General features: G+C 32.4%; 3 protein-coding genes across 3 annotated transcripts in view; 1 reads left to right on the top strand and 2 right to left on the bottom strand.

Moving 5' to 3' along the window:
- The window catches only part of LOC143916694 (uncharacterized), a 577,487-nt gene that overhangs the window by 24,132 nt on the left and 526,556 nt on the right, over positions 1 to 26,799 (bottom strand). The gene's annotated exons all lie outside the window — the stretch shown is intronic.
- The window catches only part of LOC143916695 (NHL repeat-containing protein 2), a 501,476-nt gene that overhangs the window by 60,294 nt on the left and 414,383 nt on the right, over positions 1 to 26,799 (top strand). The window lies entirely within an intron of this gene.
- On the bottom strand, positions 2,357 to 4,972 carry LOC143916698 (kelch-like protein 25). Its single transcript, XM_077437897.1, has 11 exons — positions 4,929 to 4,972; positions 4,707 to 4,849; positions 4,491 to 4,630; positions 4,241 to 4,416; positions 3,979 to 4,176; positions 3,747 to 3,908; positions 3,516 to 3,671; positions 3,288 to 3,445; positions 2,996 to 3,215; positions 2,723 to 2,903; positions 2,357 to 2,640 (listed from the first exon to the last, which is right to left on the bottom strand). Exons 2-11 carry the CDS (start codon positions 4,817 to 4,819, stop codon positions 2,504 to 2,506), a joined length of 1,641 nt encoding a protein of 546 aa, XP_077294023.1. The 5' UTR covers positions 4,820 to 4,849; positions 4,929 to 4,972; the 3' UTR covers positions 2,357 to 2,503.

Here is a 26,799-nt window from a genome sequence, read left to right as displayed (position 1 = left end):
TTTAATTACGATCCAGATCTTGCCAGCAGAGAAATACGTACGTAGGTATGTACTCATTGAAAAGATTGATCTACGTTGTGGATCAATATTATAATTAACGTTATTTTTAAATAAGAAAAAATATATAAGAACGGTCGCTAAAATGAATAATCTGAACAATTTTCTTGTTTCCGGATTGGTATTGGGATTTTGATTTATGAAATTCCAAATGATCGAATTGTCAATGAGAGATTCACATCTTTTGCAGCAAAAAAAACAGAGTTTTTAAAACAAACTTAGTTAAAGAGCAAGCGCTAGGCTATTTACACGGATGTGACATTATTCCACAGAAAAACACGTTTACAATATTATGTTTACAATAATAATGTTTAATAATAGTATTATGTTTATAACAATAATGTTTAATAACAATATTATGTTTACAATAATAAATAAATAAAAAATAACCACCAAATAAAAAAAATAAAATAACCGCAAAATATATTTTCTTCAAGTCAATTTCAATGATATTGAAAAACCGCATAAAAAAACAACTGACTATTGGTAATAGAAGCATAATGGGCCATACTAAGTTCAACTCTATCTATAATATTTTATTAAACTAAATGCATTACTTCAATGCTCACTCTTTTTTTTCGTTTATTCAACACGAAAATATGAAATGGAGATTTCTGATCCGTTTCCATGGTTTTTAAATAATGTGGGTGTGGGTAAACATGGTTACTGGGTATTTTGTATTAATTTTTGCAAACTGAAACGTATTATTAGTCACTGAATTGTATACCTACATATGTATATAAACCATATATAAATGAACCTTAAGACGGATAAAAAATGCAAATATTCTTCTATAAAATATTAGAATTTTAAATTAATTAATGAATTGAATAAATTCAAATATTTAGATAATACGTACATACATATATAATTTATGAATTTTACTAATTACTATTTGGTGTAAATCTACATCTATTTTGATTTATCATGCTTCTCTTTGTCAGTAATGTTAAGAAATCAAAATTTTTAAATATGTATTTCAAATTTGATTTTTAAGGAAAATAATATGTATATGTATGTACTTTAAAAATTGATTTTTAACCTACATATGAGTATGCGTTTTATTTATTGAAAAATTTTGATACGTTCAATTTTGTATTAATTTTTGGAATTTAAAATCGTATTATTTAAAAAAAAAATTATAAAAAATTAAATATAAAATTTTTTGAATTGAATTGAATTAAATATATTTTTCTATAAATTTTGTAAAATTAAAATCATGATTTAAAGATATGATATATGTATTTGACTTTGGCCACTCTCTTATTGATCAGCTCATTTGGATAATATATTATTTATTTATGTAAGAAATAGCGTAATGGCAAATCAATAAACATTAAATATTCATAGAAAAATCAGCTGATAACTAAAAATAAAACTATCACTGTTTGATCTGTGTACACGTGTAGCTTGTATTGGTTAGAAAGTTTGTTATGAAGGAATAAACAATGAAATTTGAGGTTATGAGTTGCTGCCGGCAATATGTATACTCACTTATGCCGGGAACTTTACAGTTTAGAATAGTTTATTAATACTAAGATTGCTTTAATAATAGTTTATCAATGTATGATTGTCCATAAATGAGTTTATGTATTTACAGAAATGAACTTTTCAATCATCAGATAAATTAAATCAGCTGATAACTAAAAATAATTGTATGTGATGTATGTATGTAAGCTTATTGTAAAAAACTAAATGTATGTAAGCTTATTGTAAATCATATTAACAATTAGATACAACATAACTTATTATTGAATACTTATCTCGCAGATAAAACCCAGTGAAGAGATATACTTTTAGCCGTGAAATGTCAAATCTGACATATTTGGCCAAAAATCAATATATATCGTGTATTACCCTACAAGAAGCTACACGTCAAATTTGAAATTTATATATACATATGAGAGTTAAAACTAAAAATATTTATATATTAGAGATAACGAGAACCAATAGAGCAAATTTCATAAAATATAGAGTGAATTATAGGCGTTTAAACAATTAAAATCTTATATCGCCATATCAAGGCGAACAGTTTGGAAGATACGGGACGAACGCTTATTGAACGTCAAGAAGATTTACTTTCCGCGTGTTTAAAACGCGTTGTATACGATATTTTATCTCCAACGTAATGGCAGACGATACATTAACGTGTATTGATGACCAAAATGAGCAATATGGCAAAGTATGAAAAAGATCGAATAAGAGATAAAAATGACCACTGACACGAAAGCCATGTGAAACGTAAAGGAGGTATGTAAAAATGGAATATATTTTATATAGAAAAATGAAATATACAATTTGTTGCATATTGTGTATTTATTCAAATATTTGGATACAAGATAGGACACATTAAAATTAAAATTTAACAAAAAGTAAACTTCAAATACATATAATGATGATTTTATGTTAGTTATTTTAAAATAGTACAAAAAAAAACTGCAGTCGATCAAATAATTGAATTATATGGAATGACATGTGCAACTGCATCACGTCTCTTTCTGCTAAGACTGGTGGAAGATTTCCAAGATTTGGTTGTGTCGTCGTATTCCCATACATCATTTAAAGTTACTTTATTATGTCCACCTGAAAATCAAAACAATAAATTAATTCTACATTTAAGGCATATAATTTCAAATTAAGTAATATATGTATGTAAATAACTCACCTATGCTAAATATTCTGTTTTGGAAACAGCAGAGACTGATTCCATTTGCAGGTTTCGGTAGTTTGGTGAATGCTGTCCACACATTTGCAATCGGATCGTAATTCTCCACACTGTCTAAAGAAGTATAACTTGGCACATTGTAGCCACCACCGATGAAAAGCTTCCCTTTGTATGCGACACTCTAAAAATGGAGGAATCAAAATTAAGTTAATTTTATATTGGAGAATTTTATATTATTTGCAATAGTTGTTAATGAAATTAATTGATATTCACCGAATGATCTTGTCTTGCGTGAATCATCTGAGCGCGGTAAGTCCAAGAATTGGTCTCCACTGAATATATCTGCACTTTATTCGTTGATTTTCGTTCTCCATTTTCAAATGTAATACCGCCTGTTACAAATATCTTGTCATCGATTACGGAAGCACTATGAGATTGAAGATCCAACAACAATGGAGCGACGATATTCCAATCTCCCGTCTTACTATTCCACCTAATCAAAATCAATTAATCAAAATTAACTACTTTTTCAATCGATCAAAAGAAAAGATTTCAATTTAATCACCTTTCAACTGAAGTTACATATACATCACGATTACCACCGATTGCGTAGACATCCGTTGACGAATCGTGATGAAGTGTCACTGCTGGAAAATTAAAACGACCTTGATTTAATGGCTTCAATAGATTTTTCTGACCATTCTTCAAATCTATGTATTCCACCTGAAAACAAATAAATTTTTTATATTCCGATTTCTCTAAGCAGGTACTTCACAACACCGGAAAACGTTACTGATGTCAATGATTGATTTGAAGAACCCCGTCCACCGATGATAACCATCCAATCTCCCACGAGGACAGACGCAAACTCTGTTTTATTAACTTCAATGTCTTTGGATAGAGTCCAAGTTTTCTCTAGTCCATCAAATAAATCCATGGTATTTGCCATCTGAAAACACATTAAGCAATAAAATAATTAATTTACAATCCAATCAAAATATTATACTTGTGAAATAAAACTCACATCTAACTCATTTCCCCCAACCACTGCTATTTTTACTTTTTTTTTACGAGGAGTCTCTATTTGGATGTAAGATTTATTATTTTTGTCAATGATTGCTTGTCTAATAGCAATCATGCAATCTGCACACGAAAAACAGAACGTGATTACTTCGTTGACGAGAAACTGAAAATACAAAACATTATTCGAATGCATTTTTTTGAATAAACTATGCCATTCAATAAATTTTAAATACCTCCGTCGAAAGTAAGGATAACCTCACAGACTTCATCAGCTGTGCCAATTCACTTTTACGATTTGCATCGTCATGATTTACCCATAATTTCACAGAATTGAATACGCCTTCTTCGGAAGAGACGAGCAAATCGTGTGATTTCAAGATTTTGGTAACACTGGAGGCTGCTAGATTGAGAAAATCTTGAGTTTTATGCAGCTAAAACAAAATTGGAATTGAAAAATATTTAAGTGACATATTTTTTTATACAATCAACACTCACCATCTCGAAATTTTCCAGAATCAAATCCATTGCCCTTTTTATTAATTTGGAATCTCCCGATATTTCCAAAACTTCCAGACAGTTTGAAAGATCGACTGTTTTAAATTGCTTGGGAATTTTCACTTCGAGTCGGTTGGCTAGCTCCATTAATTTTTCAACGTGTTTTTCGTCTATACCTAAAATTATATTTCAGATTATAACATTTGAAGACGAAAATAATTGATTATTTTAGATGTTTATGAACTCGTACTTATTTGTCCAGTGTAGCAATACTTCAGGATTGCTTCTATGACTTCGAAGTCAAAATCTGAAAGGATGTCTTCCACTTCACCTTCGTTTGTCCCAAAGAATTCGCTACATGCCGTTAACACGACCAAGTGCGCGTATAATCTGCAATTACGAAAAATTATAATTAAACAGACAAATCAATTTGGATTTTAAATATTTTGGATTCGAATAAATATACGTTTTGTCTCGAACTTCAAAACCGGTGTCGTAATCCTTATTTCGTTTCATGGCATCATACAAATATGCCACACGTTTTGTAGCATAATTTGACTTTGGCTTCATTACGAACATCTTGCTTCTGATTTTTCTCTTATATTTCTCCTGAAAAAAAAAAATTGAAAATTAGACATCAGAAACACTGTAGAACTATAAGTGCAAAGCAGGATAAAGTTGGACTTACCAACTAGACAGAACAGCAAGCAACGAATGATTTGGATCACTCTCATTCTGCGCTCTTATTATGATATATAAGAATATTTAGTGGTGTCGTGTTAAAAAACGAAGTGCCAGACCACTGAACTTATGTAACCACATCCCCCGTGTAACATTGAACTTTAACTTGTGCTGAAAGCAAATATTCAAAATAACCTTTTTTATTATTACATACCTCCTTTGCATTTCACACGGTTTTCGTGTTAGTGGTAATTTTTATATCTCTTATCTCTCGTTTTCATACTTTGCCATATTGCTCATTTTGGTCATCAATATACGTTAATGTATCGTCTGCCATTACGTTGGAGATAAAATATCGTATACAATGCGTATAAAATATCCACAAATTTGGTTACGGTGACGTCTTGCAAGCTACTATAATCTATCTTCAACCTTTTCGCCATGAAATGGCCTTATCAGATTTTAATTGTTTAAACGTCTATAATTCAATCTATATTTTATAAAATTTGCTCTATAGGTTCTCGTTATCTCTAATATATAAATATTTGTAGTTTTAACTCTCATATGTATATATAAATTTAAAATTTGGCGTGTAGCTTCTTGTAAGGTAATACACGATATATATTGATTTTTGGCCAAATATGTCAGATCTGACATTTCACGGCTAAAAGTATATCTCTTCACTGGGTTTTATCTGCGAGATAATTTCTCATAAATGCCAGTGTCAATACAGGTCACCCTTAATCGACACTATGACCAAACATACGGAGAATATATAATTGAACTTTAGGTTTGGTAGTATTCCCTAATGGGATTTTATTTCGAATTCTTTACACTTAAAATTAGGTATACATATTCAATGGGTACATCTTGGCTTTAATTAAAATACGTGACGCTTTAAATAGGAAAAATTTAGATAATATTGTAAGAAAAACTTTTAATGTAATAGTTTTCAGTTGGAAATTGAACGATTTAAGATAAATTGTTGGAGGATAAATCACGATAAAAAAAATGTACACAATCTAAAAATCACTTTTGTTTCATTTTTTGTAAATAGGTTTCTTGTGAATAATATTTAATTTTTTTCCTCTTTACTTTCCGAATAATAATTGTTAGTAAATTCAAGTAGATTATCTATGTTCTATTTTCTATAAATGATAAAATTTGAATTAATCAATCTGAATAAAATAATAATATTGTTTTTTTGATTAATGAAATTACAAATGACTGAATTGTCAATGCGACATTCACATCTTTTGCAGTAAAAACAACGAGTTTTTAAAACGAACTTGCGGTTAAACAGATAGTGCTAGATTATTCCCACGGATGTTATATTAAACCACAGAAAAACATGTTTACAATAATAATGAAAAACCGCATAATTACTAGTTACATAACCGGAGTAGAACTTTTAAATCAGCTGATAAGTAAAAATAAAACTACAACTGTTTGATCTGTGTACATATATTAAGCCTGTATTGGTTAGAAAGTTTGTTTTGGAGGAACTGAACAACTGAAATTTGAGGTTATTGGTTAAACGTCAATGGGGCCCAGCTTTGTTTGTTGGTGGAAAACTTATTGTAAATGATATTAACAATTAGATACAACATAACTTCTTATTGAATACTTATCTCGCAGATAACGCTCAGTGAAGAGATGTAGTGAAATGTCAGATCTCACACATTTGGCCGTAAATCGATATATAGCGGCTATATAAGCTGAAAAGTACTACAAATGAAATATAAAATACCTGACTATAGATTCCAATATTTATTTTGAACAAGAAATTGACAAATTTCGAGTCGTCAACCGAACAACACCAAGATAAAGAAAAATCGCCCTTTAAAAAACACACATATCTCCGAATGTCGAGCCAATCAACATTTTTTATTACCAGATTCGTGATAGATCTATAAGAAAAGTCATATCTCGTCTCTGAATGAAAAAAAAAATCGTCATTCATCGAACAGTGTAATTGGATGAGATTTTTACTTTGCAGGAATGCGAACTTTGAAACAATGTCATTAAATGACGTGAAACAAACCTTCAATTGCACCAAGGTTACGCCTAGTGCCGCATTAAAATTTGTTATTTGAATTTTATTAATGGATTCTGGAATCGTATATTAAGACTAAGTTCATCGAATTTCTTTTTGGCAAGAGATTGACGATTCGAGTCAATCTTGAAATTAATTAGACATGCCAAAGTAGTCGATATATATTAACATATTATATTTATATCTAGGACAAGTGGTTGTAAAGAAGACAAAAACAAAGGATATATGTAATTGGGAATGGAGTGGAAGATGGAACTTTAAATTTGGTATTCCGATATAAAGTAAAAAAAAAAAGCCTTTGATCAATGCGAAACTTGAAACTAGTATACATATGTATTATAAATATACATATGTATTATAAATATACAAATTGACATTGAACTACATATATACAGTGAGCGACAAAAATAGGTACGCACATAGATTTCGGACAAACAGCGCGAAACAAACCTCTCTACCTGCCGTAAACAATGAGACCCCAACCTTTTTTTTTTTTTTACACAACTCTATGTACCGTTGGTACAAAGATTTACAAAGCTGATGGTCAATTCCCTATTTAGTTTCGCGTTAACTTTGGTTGCAATAACATCGCATCAGAAAAATGTCGTCCGCGCGCCAAATGTCGACCGATGAAAAAGCGGTAATTTTGGCTCTTACGAAAGAGCGAATCGCGTATCGAGAGATTGCTCGTCGGGTGGGGTCCAGTGAAGGTTCTGTGAGAAAATTCATCAAAAAATACAGTGATACAGGATTATTACCAAGGGCTCCAGGATCTGGAAGGATGTCAAAATTGATGGAACGTGAAAATCGTGTCATAAAACGTGCTGCTCTTCAAGATCAATTTATTACTGCTTCTAAAATCAGGAATGAGGTTTACACTTCAACATCCACAGCAGTACATACCCGTATGATCCAAAGGAAGCTGAATAAATTAGGGTTTAGAGCGATAAAATTCGCGAAAAAGCCACTTCTGGCGGTTTCAATGAAGAAAAAGCACTTGAAATGGGCCAAGGACAAGAAGAATTGGATATCAGAGGACTGGTACAGGGTGGTGTTCTCAGATGAATCTAATTGGAATCTTATTGGATCTGATGGGAAGACCACAGTTCGCCGTAGAAGTGGAGGATGTTTTCACGCAAGTTGTGTTTCGCGACCGCGAAGCATTCCCCGTATGTCATGATATGGGGGTGCATTACAGGATATGGAATGGGGGTGCTAGAGTTCGTCCGAGGGTCCATGAATGCCATCCAATACGAAAACACGATACGGGAACGTGTTTTACCCACCATCGAAGCACTCACAGAATCCGTCGCTGAACCAATATTTCAGGACGAATCTTTACCTTGTCATCGAGCTCGTTCTGTAAGTTATCTAACCGTTTTTCTATCTTTAATTTGTTTTTTTATGTGGTAAATATCATCGACTTGTTTTAGATAACCAATTATAATGAAAGTTTGGGAATTAAATCCCTTACCTGGCCCGGGAACAGTCCAGACCTGAACATTATCGAAAATTTATGGGCGATTTTGAAGAGGAAAGTAAGAGCCCGCAATCCAAAAACACTTCAGGAGCTCGTAAACATAATAACGGAGACATGGGAAAAGGATATTTCCCCAGATGTTATAAAAAAATTGTTTTATTCTATGCCCAGAAGAATTGAGGCAGTAATGAAAAACAAAGGGGGAATTACTAAATATTAAGCTTTATTTTATTTATATATTATTGTTTTATGTATATATTATTAATAGGAAACATTTAAAAAATTTATACCGTGAAAACCGCTTTAAATTAAATTAAAAACGCCCGAAGAACTGCCAATACTTTTTTCCCAACTTTGTCCATTTCGTAAATAATTCCAATATCTCAATAAATACATCAATATAATTAATTATTTGTCTTGTTTTATTATCTTAATGATCCTAGTCATGATTTCAGAAACTTTTAAATCAAAAATATTGCGATATAAACGAATAAAATGAAATTTTGCTACTGCGTACCTATTTTTGTCGCTCACTGTATGTACATAGATAGTTCTTTAAATACGCCAATGTGTTTTTTTGTACTATTTTTAAACAGAAAAAATGATAAAGAACAAAGGAAATCATACTATGTGGTCTCCTTGGTGCGTTCGTATATATAATATGTATATAATACACGCTCTATTATAATTGTATATATTTTTCCACTTTATTTTTCCAGTACAATTCCCTTTTCTTTGCATGAGAATAGAAGAACATTTCAACCCGTCCAATCCTTAGCGACGAAGAAAAAGGGCAAATAAAAAGGAAAAGGGAAAATATAAGATAGGCTCTCGCGTAAAAGGCAAACTGGGTGGCCCACGTGAAAAACTTCATTTTTTCCCCGTGTAAATCCGGGAATAACCGCACGTTATTGCGTCTATAAATTTAACATTTCGCAATTCGGGCGAGCGTAATCTAGTTACGCCATCGTTCATGGCACACGTCCGCCTAAAAGAAAAGCGGGAAAATCTCCGCCGGAAAATAATTCGACGACGCTCTCGTCAAATATTCAAACGTCTGCGGACACTCGAAAATTCCCTGTTGTTTAATTTTTGAGAGCTGTGAAATTTTCCGGAAACTTTCCGCATTGTGTGAGACCGTTCGAGTTTTCAACAATTATTAAAATTTATCGTAAAATCGTTTAAGTATTGTAACGATGTATCTTTCCGATGACAATTAATGAAAATAAAACAGGGTTGAATCTATTAGGACACGTGGCACTGGCGGATCCACGGTGGTGGAACGAGGTCAAAGATCACCACCCTAGAGGACTACATAACATTATACATAGCAGTATGGTTCGGTGGTTGCGTTTATGTTTAGCACCGAGAGGTTACCGGGTTCGAGCCCATGCTAATATTTAATACTGCTGGTTAGACTTGGATATTTGTGACTCCACGTTGATCGTTTCTTATCAGAGTCTCCCAATTTTATCTGATCATTATTGAAACGGTTCCTCAAAATTGGCAAAAAAAAAATCATCCTACCTGCTGCAACAAATCTTGTGTATTTAATGTATGTATACTTTGTAAAAAATTATGTACAAGTCTAAATCTATAGATGTCTCAATGGATTAATTAATTAATTAATTTTTCATTTCGTGTACTTCAGCTTCTCAAAATACATTGATTTATGTTATAAAATGCTGCATTGCTTATAATTAATTGTCTAGGAAGGCGCTTTGGGGTCTTCCTGTCAAGCCTTCCAGGTATATATATCTATGTATATAAATAAATATAATAAATATTGTAACGTGAAATTGGTATTCTGAATTTGTGAGGAATTCCATTTGTAAGAAATAACGTTTATGTGGAATGCTGGGGCTGTTCAGACTGCTGCTTGCCAGTACTCTCGGCTACCTGCCTTTAAAAGCAGAATAGCTTCAATTCATTATTTTCATTGTTGAAACGGTTCCTCCATCAAATTGGCAAAAATCATCCTACTCGCTGTCACAAATATTTGAATTTGATTTATAGTGGATATCTACAGCATATTAAAAAATAATTTCTCTAGTGCCATAATTAAGGAAGGGAGAAGTCCAGTGGCGGCTCGTGGATAAGATATGGGTGGGGGTGCTGCCGTTGATTAGCAATAAAAAAAATGTTTATTTGGATTATATTTTACTATTAACATAAAAATGATCAAAATTAAACATTATATGTATTTTATTTCATTATAAAATTGATTCTTCTGTCTTTTTTCCTTGAAAAAAGGTCTATCACCTTTTCCTTAAATTTTTCACTGTTCATAATCATTTTTTTTCAATTGACAGCATAGACAAAGTCGTTAATCGTTCTTAAACCATTGTGTTTCTTATATATGTATGTCTTTATTCTATTTATTGATGAAAAACACCGTTCTGGCTCAGAGTTAATTGAAGTTGTAAGCAGAATTTGAATTAATACTATGCATTTCTTTCCTTGAGTAAAACATTTCTAATTCATTTTGAGGTTTTTCTTTATCTAGTATTGGGTATGATTCAACGGTTAGTAGTAGATCTTCCATTGACATTTTCTTTCAGTACTTTTCAAAATTTTCTTTATTAAATAATTTCACAGCTTTTGATTGATTAGAAAAAGTATATTGTATTTCTTTTATATCCTTAATAATAACATCGCACATATTTTTGGCTTCTTTAATATGTGCGATAATATATGCATATATGTAATATATGCATCACATATTTCTGGCTTCTATTCGCTATAAGAATCTCATATTTGTATAATGACATTAGTAAAACTTTTTAAGTTTTCTTTAATTGAAAATGCATCGATATTACTAGATCATATTTGGTTATAAATAATTTCTACATGCAGCATTAACTTGTGAAAAAGTTCTGACTAAAATAAAAAATTGTATTCAGTAAATTGGTAGAATCTGTTATTGTTTTATCAGTATTTTCGGAAGAATATTTAAGTTCTTGAAAGCATTGGCTCAGCTTTTCTTGATTATGATACCATCTTAAATACTTAAAGTGACGTGTAGAAGGAAGTGTAGAAACTTAGAAAGTGTTTGAGGTGTAGAAGGAAAGACTAAAGGTGCAGAAGAAATGAGGAAAAGTGAGGAGCGTGTCGAGCGCACACGAACGCAACAAGAAATGTGTACTGTTGGGAGTGCAGTACGGACCAAGCTTCTAGCTGCCCCCACGCCCCTCCTTCGCCCACTAGGCATATTCCATCGAAAACCGTACTGCACAAAATCATAAACGTGCCTCACTTTCTGATATTAGTACCGCGATGTATGGTCATTATTGGATGTATCGGTGTGCGGGCGAGAAATATACACGCTTAAATAATATTGATATTTTCATATAATATACATACATTTATGTATATAATAATATTTATTTTTCTCAATTTCCTTGGGGGTGCTGCAGTACCGCAGTGCGTATGGACGAGCCGCCACTGGAGAAGTCTAATACGTCTGTATGAACAAGGCGCTGGGGTCCAGCCCTCTTAATTGCCTAGGAAGGTGCATTGGGATTTACCTGTTAGGCTTTCCTGGTATATATTTATGTAAAAAATAAAAAAATAAATATAAATAATAATTAAAATTTGCATTCGGAGTTTAAAAACGCAATTCAAACGGGCTTTTTTGGTCTAAAAAGTAAAAAGATTGAATTGGGGGTGTTAGAAAACCGCTCTGCCTTTCAGGTATAAAATGTTATCATGCGCATAATCAATGAACTAATCCAAGATCCTTCGCCTACACTGGGAATTTATACTTTTTTTAAGTTGAAATATTGGCTTTATAAATTAATAAGTTTGCATGAATATAAATTTATAGTATAACTACGTTTTATTTTTGAAAAAAAATATGGGTATTAAAAATCAATAGCGATTTCCATTTTCAACGAATGAGCCTAACATATCTTAACCTTTTATAAATAAGCTTTGTAATTGTTTAGTAAATATATATACGTATGTATGTATATAGATCGGATCATTGCTTAATTGGAATTTTTTCATCAAAATTCACTGGAATTTCATAGAAAAAATGTAAAAGTTTAGGTTTGTGATTAAAATACAAGTCTTGAACTTGGTTATTATGGAAATCTTGACTATTTGAAGTTGAATAACTTGGCATTAAATATACGAGCAAGTGGTAGGTTTGTCGGCATTCCAAATTACAGGAAAGTTTCGCATGGATAAATCGTGAACGAATTGAAAATAAAATAAAAAAAAAACTTCACCGCAATTAAGGCTCGACCGAAAGTTGCGCCTATAATTCCGATTTTCTTCTTGTGACTTCTGAAAAAAAAACTTTTTTTCTCATTCCTTTTTCGGCAGGCCTTTGTTTTGTCAACATTGTTGAGGGAAAAAAATTGAAACGCGCGCAACATCGGTATTGTAAGCGGAAGCGGAAAGTGGCTTTTCCGGAAACAATGAAAATCGCCCAAAGAATAGAAAATTGTCGTCGTCGTTGCCAAGACGCATACTATTCAAATCACACATTTGAATTTTTCGTAGCAATTTATTTTACGCTTTTTAATTACATTACAAAAAATGATTAATTCGAAGAATAATTTGGACGGTCAGCTAAGAAGTGACGTGACCTACAAAATGCCTAATTGGATTTAACGCTTGAGAGTATTTCATACAACATGTGCTTCTCCAAATATTATACAAGCACTTTAAAACATCATTAAACTAGGAATTCTCTATTTCAAATATTTGTACTACATAGTGAATAATGTTCCTTCTCGAAATAAATGCCAAATTGAGAATTCACATTTCTTGAGATATTTTATAATTTCTCAAGAAATTTTATAGAACTTCTTTTATTAAGAAGTTTACAACCACTGCTCTTCATAAAGCTGCATTTGAAAGGGCGGGTTTATACCTAATGTGCATACTTCTTAGAAGGTTTAATATGGGGTCTGGAAATAATGAAAAATTGTTTACAAATTTCTAACTTTCGAACGTGCCTTATCTTACATATATATGTCCTTTTCTTATTTTGTCTACTTTCTGAATTGATCTTTATCTCATTTTGGCCTGGACATTGAAAACGCGTCAATCTTTAGAAATACGCAAACAATATCTTTTGAATACCCTCAATTATCCTCTGAATGCATTTACCGTAATATTTGACCTAACTTTTTTTCTATTACTATTTATTTCTACATATTACTCTACCTCTCCGGTAATTAAAAATAATGCGTGGGAATCGGCAGAATGCAATAAAAAATTAATACAAAAATTACATTACAATAATGCGAAAAACTATATTTGTATTTTTGAATCCAATAATATCGAATAAACGATACTTTTCTGTGTTATATATTTTTTTCATTTATCAAAATTTCTTGAGAATTCTCGAGAAATTTAAGAAGGTAAATTGAAAATTCTGATTTCTCGAGAAATGAAAATCATCGCTACATCAGAATCACTACTAGTGTAGGTATTTTGAAAATAAACATATCTTTGACGGTTAAATTTCTCTAACGACTTAATTGAAGCGGACATAATTGAAATCTCTATTGGGGGCCAAACCTCGCAAAATGGCAAAGTTTCAAAGCGATCGGAAGATTTTAGTAAGTTTTCCATACCATTGGACAAAGGAAACTAATATAAAGCTGTAAAAATATAAGCTTATTGGGGGCGATTCATCTTTTTTAATTCAGTTTCCTGTATGTACAAAAGGTATTTTAAAAGTATTCGAATAAAATCAACTAATTCTAATATATATAAAAATTTTGGAATAATCTAAAACCATCACGGAAACTCCCAGCTGGATTTAAACTTTGAAATATTCATTTTATAGCCGTATATTCTAGAAATACACGTATTTCGATGAAAAGAGCGCCAATAGTTCCGGATTGTCTCTTCGATATCCACCTGACGATATGTCAGCGGGTTTCTTGATCAGGCAGTTGGTATTCAGGTGGCGGTCGACAAGTTGTAAAATGGAGCCGGGACACGTTCGCTGAATGCGCCTTTACTGCTCCGTGCATCGTTTTTGCATAAAATTTGCACCGATTCCCGGCTAGGCGAATGAATCATCATAACGACCCGACGATCTATCGGATTTATGACCGCTGCGGCCCCGCTGTTTAAAAGCCCTGCCCTCTCCGTGTAAACTGGATACTTTTATGAGAAGATGTTAACCGCCTCGGAAGGAACAAATCCAGAACTTCTTATTACATGTATGTACCTATGAATGTACATACATACATACATAGATAGTTTTCTCTAGCGTATGCTATGGCTTCGTTGAAATAGCTTTGCTCTCAAAAGCATTAATTTTGTTAGAAGTCATGAAACGGGTTTAGTATTTTAATATGGTTATCGGTTTTGGATGCATTTTAGTGTTATTTAAAATATCCAAACAATTTGTCGTAGTTACAGACATTACTAACAAACTAACCAGTAGATTCTATGACAGAATCACTAATAACCATACTAACACACTTGTGAAGAGTCTCGGTGATTACAACAAAATGTCTATACCCTTCAGGTATAAGCACAGATTACCTAAACACAATCTGCTTTAGGTCATTGACTTTAGAGATTCTTTAATTAATATTATGTATTAGATGTATTATGAGCATTTATAAGAATTGTAAATAGGCTTTTGAGCTCTTTTTCTTATTATGCTGTAGACTAACATTAGAATAATATAATACTGTAATTACTAACAAAATTAAATTAAATTGTAAAATAGAAAATGATCAGTAGATCAGCAGCTATTAAAATAGATATAGGATGTATTGTGAACATAATTTAGTAATAATAAAAAGCATTTAAAAATCAAAAAAATTGTGGATGAATAGTTTCATATAAAATTTTATTCAAAAATTTAATTATATAACAAGAAAACAAATAATAATTCAGATTTAAAAATACTGATAATATATGGACTATTTATTTATTTATGTTTAAGTTTGGACCATTGTTTCATTATAGGAGTCCCTAATGCACCACAATGGTCGAAAAACGACAAAGAGTTGAGAAAAATAAAAATATATAAATACATACATATGTACATACACAGACAAAAATTACATTTATACATAATCATAAAAAACAATAGCAGGTTAAGTAAAAATATCAAATAATTAAATACAAAGTAGGGAATGTCTTGTATCTATAGCTAGCACCAATATACATATAAAAACATTCTTGCGAGGCCCAAATGGAAGAGAGAAGATCAAAATTTTACTCAAACATCACATTCAATTATGAAAATAATGATGATCGCAAGTTACCAGACAAATACATAGGTTTAAATAATCACATTCTCAAACAAAATTTATTTGAATAGTTTTATTTTATATAAATTTATTCGAATACTGTAACGCGACGTTCTCCCCATCGTTCCATAGGGCAACACTCGCCCTTTATTTCGAGTGGCCACACAGGAAAAAGCCTTATAGGCGCGCGCGCATGTAGAGCGAGTCTCTCTCACCCGCCATCGACCTACGAAGAAAGATCTCTCCTGTGCACGTCTCCAGGGGGAAATGGGGCCCAGAGATCCACCATATTGCTGAAGAACCGCTGTGAGGTCGAGTGCAGCATCACTCCCTCCCAAGAGTACCAGCCCAACGTCCCCTGTATTCCTCACGCTGTTTCCGGAGAAACCTCAGCCGTGAAAAGGACCGACCGACCAGAGGACCGCAGAGCCAGCTTCCCGACCACGAGGAAGCTGTTATCAACGAGACGATTTGCAGTCAGGAACCTCCCCGACTATATATAACTGTATCCCAAGGTTAGTCCACGTTTCCATATAACCCGACCCTTGGAAGAAGAACGACTTAAACGCCCTCTGCATCACCACCGCGAGATCAGATAAGCGCGCGTAAAATCGTTCGTTAAAATACTCATTTGTTTTTTTAAATTGACTGTCACGAACAAACAAACATATACATATATGTATACAAAGTCTCTTTCGTAATTATATATTTTAAATATGAAAACTATACCAGATAGACAAGGATAGAAGAAGAGCATTCGAAAGTTCAGCAGTGAGTGTGGCTGTCACGAATTTAAATTTAATTATATACACATTAATAAATGTAATCAAAAACATGTGTATACAATATATAAGTGGGTCCATTTCCATTTTTCTTTTGACGTAATTTAAGTTTGGACGTTGGGATAGATATAATATATAATGGGTTTCGGCTATCGAACATATTTCACCGGTTAAATTGTTAATGACAGCTTAGAGGATAAGGCAACAGATATTTCATTCGCAAATCCCGGTTGAGTTGCCCGTCAATAACCCATCTGCCCGAAAGTTTTGCGCTATTAATCTTGTTTGCTGGCGACTTTCGCGAAAAGCTGACCTAACGACTCAATCAAAGCTTATACAATCTGTGTGTACTTGCGTGGGGGACTGTCTGAATACATACTTATGTACATGGGTATTTACCATCGATAATATATCATTATATCATTTTCAAAAACATCTTGGGTAATTTGAACACGTTGAAATTCAAGAAATTGATTCAATTTTCACGAAAAGAGAGCATATTGTGAGCAATTAGATAATTGATTCATTTTTTCAAATATCATGTACTATTATATGAATATGGTTTATATCTCATACATAGTGCGTTTTTAGTTAAATCGCACGAGTTGATTTAAGAGGTGTTTCGTCGAGCTCCACTAACGTCGACTTTGATGAGGGTTTCTAAAGAGATTCGACGTTCTCCTTTCATCAACATATCCATCATGCGTTCAACGTAAAGTAGACAAGCATTTGCATTGAAGAAATGAAAAATAAAAAACAACCTCGTTTTACATATTATTAATAAAACTGACGTACATATGTATATACGGAGTGAATAGTGAAGCGCGCCAAATTTTTATTCTTATTTATTTATTGAAAAATCAACAGGCCTCAGATGTAGAAATTCATAAAAATAAAGAATAAATATAACAAAATTAACACCTGAGCCCAATTATAGAATTTCAAAAAATACATTATATATCTAGAACATTTAGACAAATTAATGAAAAAGACAAGAATAAAAACTAAAACATGACTAAATAGGACATTGCATTATTAAACATAAAGTGATATAATATAATTGGATAAAGAATATAGAATAGAAATAGAAATGGATCAATCAATCAGGACTCTCCTGATGGCAGTCCTGAATTGATGTAAGGGAATACCAAATAGATCAACGTCATTCGCCTCCCCGTTAAGCATATGATAAACACGCTGTAGATAGGAATATTTTAGGGAATTGGTTTTGAAAGGATTAAGTGAAAAGAGTGCAACGTGTCTATAATACCCAACTGAGATCCTGAAACCAACGTTTCTCAGTAAATCGGAACAATCAAGGAAACCATTTAGAAGCTTAAAAAAGAATGTAGCATCAGTGAGTCGTCGCCTTACAGAAAGTTTGTTAAAGGATAGGATTTTTAAAATATCGTTAGAAAACGGTATTGGCATCTTCTTTCCAGTCTCTCTTAAAAATCTCAAGTTATTCAGCGTCTTGAGGTTCGCCAATTTGCAAAAATGTATCCATAGATGTCACTGTTGATGATGTTTGTATGAATTGGCATTGGACAAAAATGCTTGTATAATTATACTATTGCATTGTATCTGTATAAGTACACTCGTGTGTAAAGGCAAGTGTACATATTCGATTGAAATAAAATAAAATAAAATAAGATACTTATGTAAAATATAAAAAAGAAAACAATGATTACACTGAGCAACTAACGCAATAACGCTCGAGTGAGTACGTTTAGATTAAAAAATTATATTGAGATAGAAAACCAATCCTTATAAACGTGGTGAAATAAAAAAAATTGACCAAATACACGCAAAATAGCATGGTGAAAAAATCCGTAAAAAAAATATATTTTTGACTTTTAAAATTCGCTAGACAATTAATATAAGTATTTTAAAACAATAAAAAATCAAAATTAATAGAAAAAACATCTGACTATTGATTTCAATACTCACTTTGAGCACAGCAATACTAGATTTTGAGTTAGAGACCGCAAAAGCCAAAAAACTGTAAAAAACATTCATTTTTTTTAAACGTTCATATCTCGTAAGCGATCACGAACCAAAAAAAAAAAATCATTATCATATTAGAATTCAGTGGGTCAAGTGGGTCAAAGATTGGTTAGTCTCCACTCTGGTAACTCAAAAACGTGATTTTTTGTTGCTCAGTGTTATCGTAGAAAGGACTCAGGTCGTAGATGAGTCGCTGAGTGTTTTCCTCTAGGGAGAAAAGAATTGAAAGTGAGCGGAAGCAGGCTGCGGCCAATTTGACCGTATTGTTGTAACCGTAAACAAAAATGAAGATTAGTAAGATTGTGGCGTGCGCAATAAGCCGCCAGGATTAAGGCTTCGCCCCCGCGCGCTATGGGCATTTGCATTAAATTTTTATCGCGAAAGCGTGCTCGACGGTAGCAAAGACCTCGCTGCGTCGAGGGCTTTGTAACCATCCCAACCACCCCCCCCCCCTCCACTCGCCTGTAACAATTCGTAAAATATGTATACGACTGTGAAATTGCCGCGATACCGGGACGGAAGCGAGGGGTGGCCGAAAAGAAACGCAACCCACTGAATAATGCATGTGCGACGGGCTGACGAATGTCGCGGTGGCAATACTATCTGTGTGCGCCTGCCTGTACATCAACACATTTGCACGAATTATTTAAACTGGTTAGTCTGTATCCAGACCGGCTTGTGGATAGAGGACTATTAAATCAAATGACGTACAGATTCTCGGATGATTATTGTGGCAGGGTTACCACTAAAGCCCGGACCCAGAGCGCGCCGTTCATTGTTCAAATGCTGTAAATGCATTGTTAAAGGTTTGCCGAACCTTTTTTACAAATAATTTACAACAATTGAACAATGATCGGCGCGCTTTGGGTCCGTACTCTAGTTACCACATCCCGGTCATTAGTAAAGAGGACGCTCAATGTGGTTAATGTCCTTGAGAATTACCTCACAAACATAACCTATTTCGTAGTATGTATGTTAATTTTGCAAAAGAAAGTTTTATCAGTGTACATATATGTACATGTATATTTGTATTTTTTACTAACCTTTTCTTATAATTTGTTGTTGTGTGACGTAATTTTGTTGTGTGACAAAGTTTGGGTTCTTATCCGATCGTTTTCAAACGATCGGTTATTTTAGAGATGTCAATTTGACATTAAATATCATTTTGACATATATCGTCTAATTTATTTTACAGCCGTGCATATATATATATATATATATATATATATATATATATATATATATATATATATATATATATATATATATAATGTGTGTATGTATATCAGTGGCGTATATTGGGTGTGTGCTAGGTGTGCGGCGCACACCCGTGAAAACCAAAGACCACATAAAGTAGTATTTTAATACAAAATAATGTGTTGTTGTATAAACAGGCATTGATGTGTATGGTGTATTTACCGCGTGCGCTAAATGTATGGTGTATGGTGTGGTGTGCAGTCTGCAGCGTGTTGTGTGATGTGTGTATGTAGTTTGTGCGCCGCGACGAGAGAATACCTATGCCGTGCAGCAAATTGGTGGGTTTGGTTGGAGTGTGCAGGCGGATATTCGCTTGTATAGGTTTGTTCGCGATATTAAGACGTACGGTGTGCTACGACTTCAGAGCACCGCGCAACAGTCGGCAATTGACCAATGCGATGCGACACGTGGTCTCGTACTTTTTCGCACATTCGTATTTTTATGGTCATTCGTATCTCAGTCATACCTCTAATAACTAATAATGGCTAACAGTGTTCAAGACATTTTAACTATTCCGTTTTCAAATAGAAGTTTTGAGATAAAATTAAAAATAATTAAAGATGGGAAACCGTGTCCGTCTCTTCCAAATTTATCCAGTTTGCATAAAGAAAAAACAAAAGTTTACACTAGACATTTTTGCGTTTCAAATTATAAAAAATTCGAATGGATTACAGGCTGTGAAATTCGATCCAAACTTTTCTGCTGGCCATGTTTATTGTTCTCCAAAGATATTAATGTGTGGAACAAAGAAGGATTTGCTGATCTCAACCATTTGACAGCAGCACTGAAGAAACACGAAGGATCGCAGGCACACGTTCAATCATTTCTTTCCATACAAATGTTTGGCAAACAACGAATCGACGTATTAATTGACAGTCAACGTAAAGCCGAAATAAGTCGACATAATGAACAAGTAAATAAAAATAGAGATGTTTTAAAACGAATTATTAACGCAATAATCTATCTAGGAAAACAAGAACTGTCCCTGCGAGGTCACGACGAGTCATGTAATTCCGTAAACAAAGGCAATTACATTGAATATCTAAATGCTCTTCGAGAATATGATTCTGTTTTAGATACTCATTTAAATACTGCTACTACCTTTCGTGGTACTTCTCCAAGTATACAAAATGACATAATCGAAGCAATCGCTCATGTTATTAAAGTTCATATAAAAAATGAAGTAGAGTCAGCAAGTTTTGTTGCTATTATTCTCGATGAAACTTCAGATATAATGACAAAATCACAGCTCTCAACAGTTTTACGTTTTGTATGTAAAGGCAATGTACATGAACGGTTTATTAGTTTTACAGACGTTAGTGCTGATAAAACATCTAATGGTCTATTCCGTCACGTGGTGAACATAGTTGAAGAATTTAAAATTCAAGACAAATTGGTTGGACAGACTTATGATGGAGCAAGTGTAATGAGTGGACACGTAAATGGTTTGCAATCCAAAGTCCTCAATGCTTATCCTTTTGCTCTTTTTACACACTGTTATGCTCATGTATTGAATTTAGTATTGCAGCAAGGTCTTTCTGATATTAAAGAAAGTAAATCATTTTTTCAAACTTTAAATGGATTGTCTACATACTTTTCAAAATCTTCCAAAAGAGTATTCGCTTTACAGGAATTTGTGACAAAAAGACTTCCCTCTGTAGCACCCACAAGGTGGAATTTTACATCTCGTTTAAGTAGCACAGTACAACAATACAGAAGTCAATTTACAGATTTTTTTCGACATGTTATAGAAAATTGTGAATTATGGGACACAGATACTGTTATAAAAGCACGAGGGTTTTTAGGCTTTTTAGAGGTTTTTCAAACAATTAAACTTCTTCAAATTTTTTCAAAACTGTTTGGAATAACTGATGTTTTGTATAACATTCTTCAATCTAAATCTTCGGACGTTTTATATTGTTGTAAAAAAATTAATCATGTTTTGCAGCAACTGAAATACGAAAGGGATAATAATTTTGAAATGTTATGGAATAATTATTTAAATGAAAAAAATGATGATCATGATCGTAGGCCACAAAGATTAAAAAATTATTCAGAAGTAGAAGATAAAACTTCATTTCGTCAATTATATTTCAAAATAGTTGATAGCATAATCGCACAAGTCGAATGTAGATATTCTTCACTTTCCAAATTAGAATATTTCCACCTTCTTTGTAATGATAAATATGACGAATATAAAGAAAATTTTCCAAATGTTTTAATTAATAAATTAAAAGATTTTTATGGATCACTGTTTGATTATATTCGATTGAAAAACGAACTCATCGTGCTATATTCCAGCTCTGAATTTTCAGAGAAACCTGTTCATGAATTAATACAATTCATGACAAAAAATAACCTCGAATCTGGTTTTAAAGAGGTGTTTAAGCTGGGAGAATTAATATTAACGATACCAAGCAGTACAGCTTCAGCAGAACGTTCTTTTTCGGCGCTGAAAAGAATAAAAACTTGCTATAGAGGTACGCAAGGTCAAGATAGATTATGTGGCCTTAGCTTAATTTCAATAGAAAAAAAGTTATTGGTGGAATTAAAACAGAAAGACACATTCTATGCATACGTGATTGAAAAGTTTATGTCTCAGAAACGTCGCATTGAACTTATGTATAAATAACTAATAAATTAAACATTTTTGTAATGCAAAACGAGTATTTTTTTTTAATTGCTAATTTTATACCCTACGCCCTACGGCATACACAGCACACCCGGTATTAACACCCACCGTCCGCCACTGATGTATATGGATGTATGTATTTGTATGTGTATGTATGTATGTGTATATGTATATATGTATATCTATATATATATATATATATATATATATATATATATATATATATATATATATATATATATATATAATGTGTGTATGTATATGGATGTATGTATTTATATGTGTATGTATGTATGTGTATATGTATATATGTATATCTATATATATATATATATATATATATATATATATATATATACATATATATATATATATATATATATATATATATATATATATATATATATATATATATAGATATACATATATACATATACACATACATCCATACATATACAAATACATACATCCATATACATACACACATTATACTTGCATATACACATAAACACATATATATATATATATATATATATATATATATATATATATATATATATATATATATAATGTGTGTATGTATATGGATGTATGTATTTGTATGTGTATGTATGTATGTGTATATGTATATATGTATATCTATATATATATATATATATATATATATATATATATATATATATATATATATATATAATGTGTGTATGTATATGGATGTATGTATTTATATGTGTATGTATGTATGTGTATATGTATATATGTATATCTATATATATATATATATATATATATATATATATATATATATATATATATATATATATATATATATATATATATATATATATATATATATATATATATATATATATATATATATATATAGATATACATATATACATATACACATACATCCATACATATACAAATACATACATCCATATACATACACACATTATACTTGCATATACACATAAACACATAAATAGAGATAAATTACTCATATTAAAAAATATCATACATAAATACATATATATGTACCTAGAAGTAACTTAAAGAAATTAAATAAAAAATAAATTTATATAAAAAAACCTAATTGAGAAATCACTAATTCTCTCCGTCAACTTTGATCTTGAGTATGGCAAAGTGCTTGATCTACCATAGCAATAGGGGGGTGAAAAGGGAAAAAACGATCAGAACGGTGTGGACAAACGACAGTGTGGACGATAAACATCACTGTGAACGAAGATGCAGTATTTTCAAACGTGTCTATTACGATTATTTTTCACCATCGTAATGGCGGATGTTATCTCCACTTATATTGATAACCAAACCGAGCAAAATGGCAAAGTTTGAAAACGATCGGAAGAGTGTGGATAAGAACCCAAATTTCATCACACGAAAAAATCGAAAGCGAGCTAAAAGGAGGCTAGTAAAAAAATGTTGAGAATCAAAGCCCAAATAAATTTCAGGCTTCAAAAGAGGATTTGAACGGGTAAAAGCCATTGTACGTACAATAACCCTAATTGTGGTGGAGGCGTGGGAAATTGATATACTGTTAAATCAAAATAGAACAAACTCGCCTTGTAGATCTCCAAATGATCACCAATGCGAACCGAGTCGATTCTAAATACGAATTTTCCCTGGGGGGGTTTTCCAGCCCGACTTATCTACATACACACGTGTAATGCATAGTTGGAGCGCAGTTTGCAAGAACAAAGGAAAACCGGTCGATGGAAACCGCGAACGGACGGACGTGCGCCCGGTGCAGTTTGCGGTCGAATCGAATGCACTAAATAAATGATTAATCGTATCCTGGATTCGATCGGGTGCACCTCGTTTACAGCCACTCGGCTACGTACATACATATCTGCCCAAGTAGACGGAAGTGCATCGATGCATGTGTTTGTGCAACGAGTACATATACAGGGTGAGCATCTGTTTTTCGTAAGATCGCATCGAAGGGAATGTGCAGAATGCATGCAATCTGCCTAAGTGCAGGACGAGTGTTTCGGGCTATAAATATCAATGGAATGGGTTGACAAAATGCTTTTTTCGTCATATTTGAAATCAATGTGGTCTTCAAAGTTAAAAATAGTCGTTTAATCAAAAGAAGGATAATATAAAATTCTGATATCAAACTTGATTTTGTTTCTGACTATAATCTAATCTCAATTCTGGCTCTGGTCATATCTCTAAATCCTACTTCAATTGTGCTTATGATTTTTATTTTAATTCAACACCTTTTCTGACTCCAAACCCAAGTCCTAATCTTACGTCAGATTAGATAATGACTACAATTATGTCTGAGCTTTGGTCCAAACTTAACCAATTTTGTCAAATCCTGATTTTGACTCTTATGACTATCTTTCTTTATCTGAATTTGATTCCTCCAAAGTCCAACTCTTACGTCAGATTAGATAATGACTACAATTATGTCTGAGCTTTGGTCCAAACTTAACCAATTTTGTCAAATCCTGATTTTGACTCTTATGACTATCTTTCTTTATCTGAATTTGATTCAAAATCTGATTAAAAACTCCAAAGTCCAACTCTTACTTCAGATCAGATAATGACTTCAATTATGTCTGAGCTTCGGTGCAAACTAAACCAATTTTGTCAGATTTTCCTGATTTTGACTCTTATGACTATCTTTCTTAATCTGAATTTGATTCCGAATCCGACTAAAAATAGACTTCAAACTTGATTATATATATTTAATTATCTTTAGATCTAAGCCTTTAAATATAAATTATGTGGCATTTTTACTTAATTATTGATAAAAAGAGATCAAAATGATTTCATGTATATTTATATTTGTAATAATTTTTTTCCAGTCTTAATTCAAATTCGATTACATCTTGAACTCCGAGCCTAAGCTCAGTTAGGTTTCCTAATTCAACTTTCACTTCGATTCTAACTTGACTATCTCCAAACATTAACCATGCTTTTGACTCGGAATTCAATTTCAACTTTGAATTAAATTTTGGATTAGTTAAAATTTACTTTAAATATTTTTAATTTATACCAGAAAAGCCTAACAGGTAACCCCAATGCGCTTTCCTGGCTAGAATATACATTTGATACAATTATTATTAGTATTATACAAAGTACATAGTGACGACTTAGAGCTAATCTGTAATGTCAACATGGCGAAATTGTAAATAAATAAATATCAATTAACATCCACAGAGACATCTATGGTCAAATCTGTAAATTTGCAGCATTTTATACAATTCAGTGAAATTCGAGATTGCTGAAAACTCGAGATATACGAGAAAATGGGTAAGGTTGCCAATTTGTTGGAACCGTTTCAATGAAAATCAGATAAATTGGAAAGCTCTGATAGAAAACGATCGACCTGGGGTCACAATAGTCTGGCTAGATTTGAACCAGTGACCACTTTGTTCAAAGCATTATATGCTAGTCTATTCTGCTGGTTGTGTATGTATTGAGAAATTTTTGAATAATAAAATTTGCGAACCTCAAGACGCTGAATAACTTGAGATTAGCATGAGAGATAGGAAAAGAGATTGCAGTTTTACAAAAACCGTTTCAATGAAAATTAGAAAAATTGGCAAACCCTGATAAGAAACGATCGACCTGGAGTCACAAACCAAGGTCTGCCAGCAGGGGAACTCTATATTAGTATTATTTGCTTACCACTTGTCTATTCAGGCTGTCTATGACCCGAAAAATTAAGATTTTGAATTAGACAGATTCTGACTTACACTAGAGTACTATTACAAATCCGAATCCGACTGAGATCACGATTCGATCACATTAGTTAGTCATCACTAGAGGTAGGATAGTCACAGTGCTATCCATTGTTCGGAAAACCTTTAACAATGCATTTACAACCTTTGAACAATTCACGGCCCCCTTAGGCTCCGGTGACTAGTCATCACCATCGAGACTCCGAGAGTGGTAGTCATCACCATCAAGACTCCAAGAGTGGTAGTCATCACCATCGAGACTCCGAAAGTGGTAGTCATTAATATCGACCCCATAAGTGACGGTCAGCACAGCAGCAAAACAAAGTGAACCAAAGTTAATTAGTGAAATACTGTTCTACGTATCTAATTTTAAATTCATCATCGTTCCATAATTAAATCTGTAGTTTTCGAATATACATATCTACCAATAACATAAATGTAACGTTTTTATGATAATAAAGAAATCTTGGTTTACTAACCAAGTAATTTAAAAAGTATATAAACTGCGTTTTGGAACATGACAGTACATATGACGTTGAATTCAGGTACAATATCGAGTCTGGTTTAGACTTCAACTCCAGTAATTACTAAAATTTAAGAACCGGTCGGTATTGGACTCCAACACCAACTCTGGTGCTAAACATCAACCACCCCAACTCTTACGAATGACTAAAAAAAGTTTGATTCGGAGTCATCGGACCAACCAATAATTA

The sequence above is a fragment of the Arctopsyche grandis genome, chromosome 9 (genome assembly GCF_051622035.1).
Source record: "Arctopsyche grandis isolate Sample6627 chromosome 9, ASM5162203v2, whole genome shotgun sequence".
In the NCBI taxonomy this organism is placed as follows: domain Eukaryota; kingdom Metazoa; phylum Arthropoda; class Insecta; order Trichoptera; family Hydropsychidae; genus Arctopsyche; species Arctopsyche grandis.
Note: the sequence above shows the minus strand (reverse complement) of the source record. Positions and strands in the feature narration are given on the sequence as shown.

Excerpts from the sequence above, each read along its gene's own strand:
- LOC143916698 (XM_077437897.1), bottom strand. The coding sequence starts at position 4,819 with ATGTTCGTAATGAAGCCAAAGTCAAATTATGCTACAAAACGTGTGGCA. Across the intron at positions 4,177-4,240 it reads TTCTGGAAAATTTCGAGATG|CTGCATAAAACTCAAGATTT; the intron begins GTGAGTGTTGAT and ends ATTTTGTTTTAG. Across the intron at positions 3,909-3,978 it reads TATCCTTACTTTCGACGGAG|TTTCTCGTCAACGAAGTAAT; the intron begins GTATTTAAAATT and ends TTGTATTTTCAG.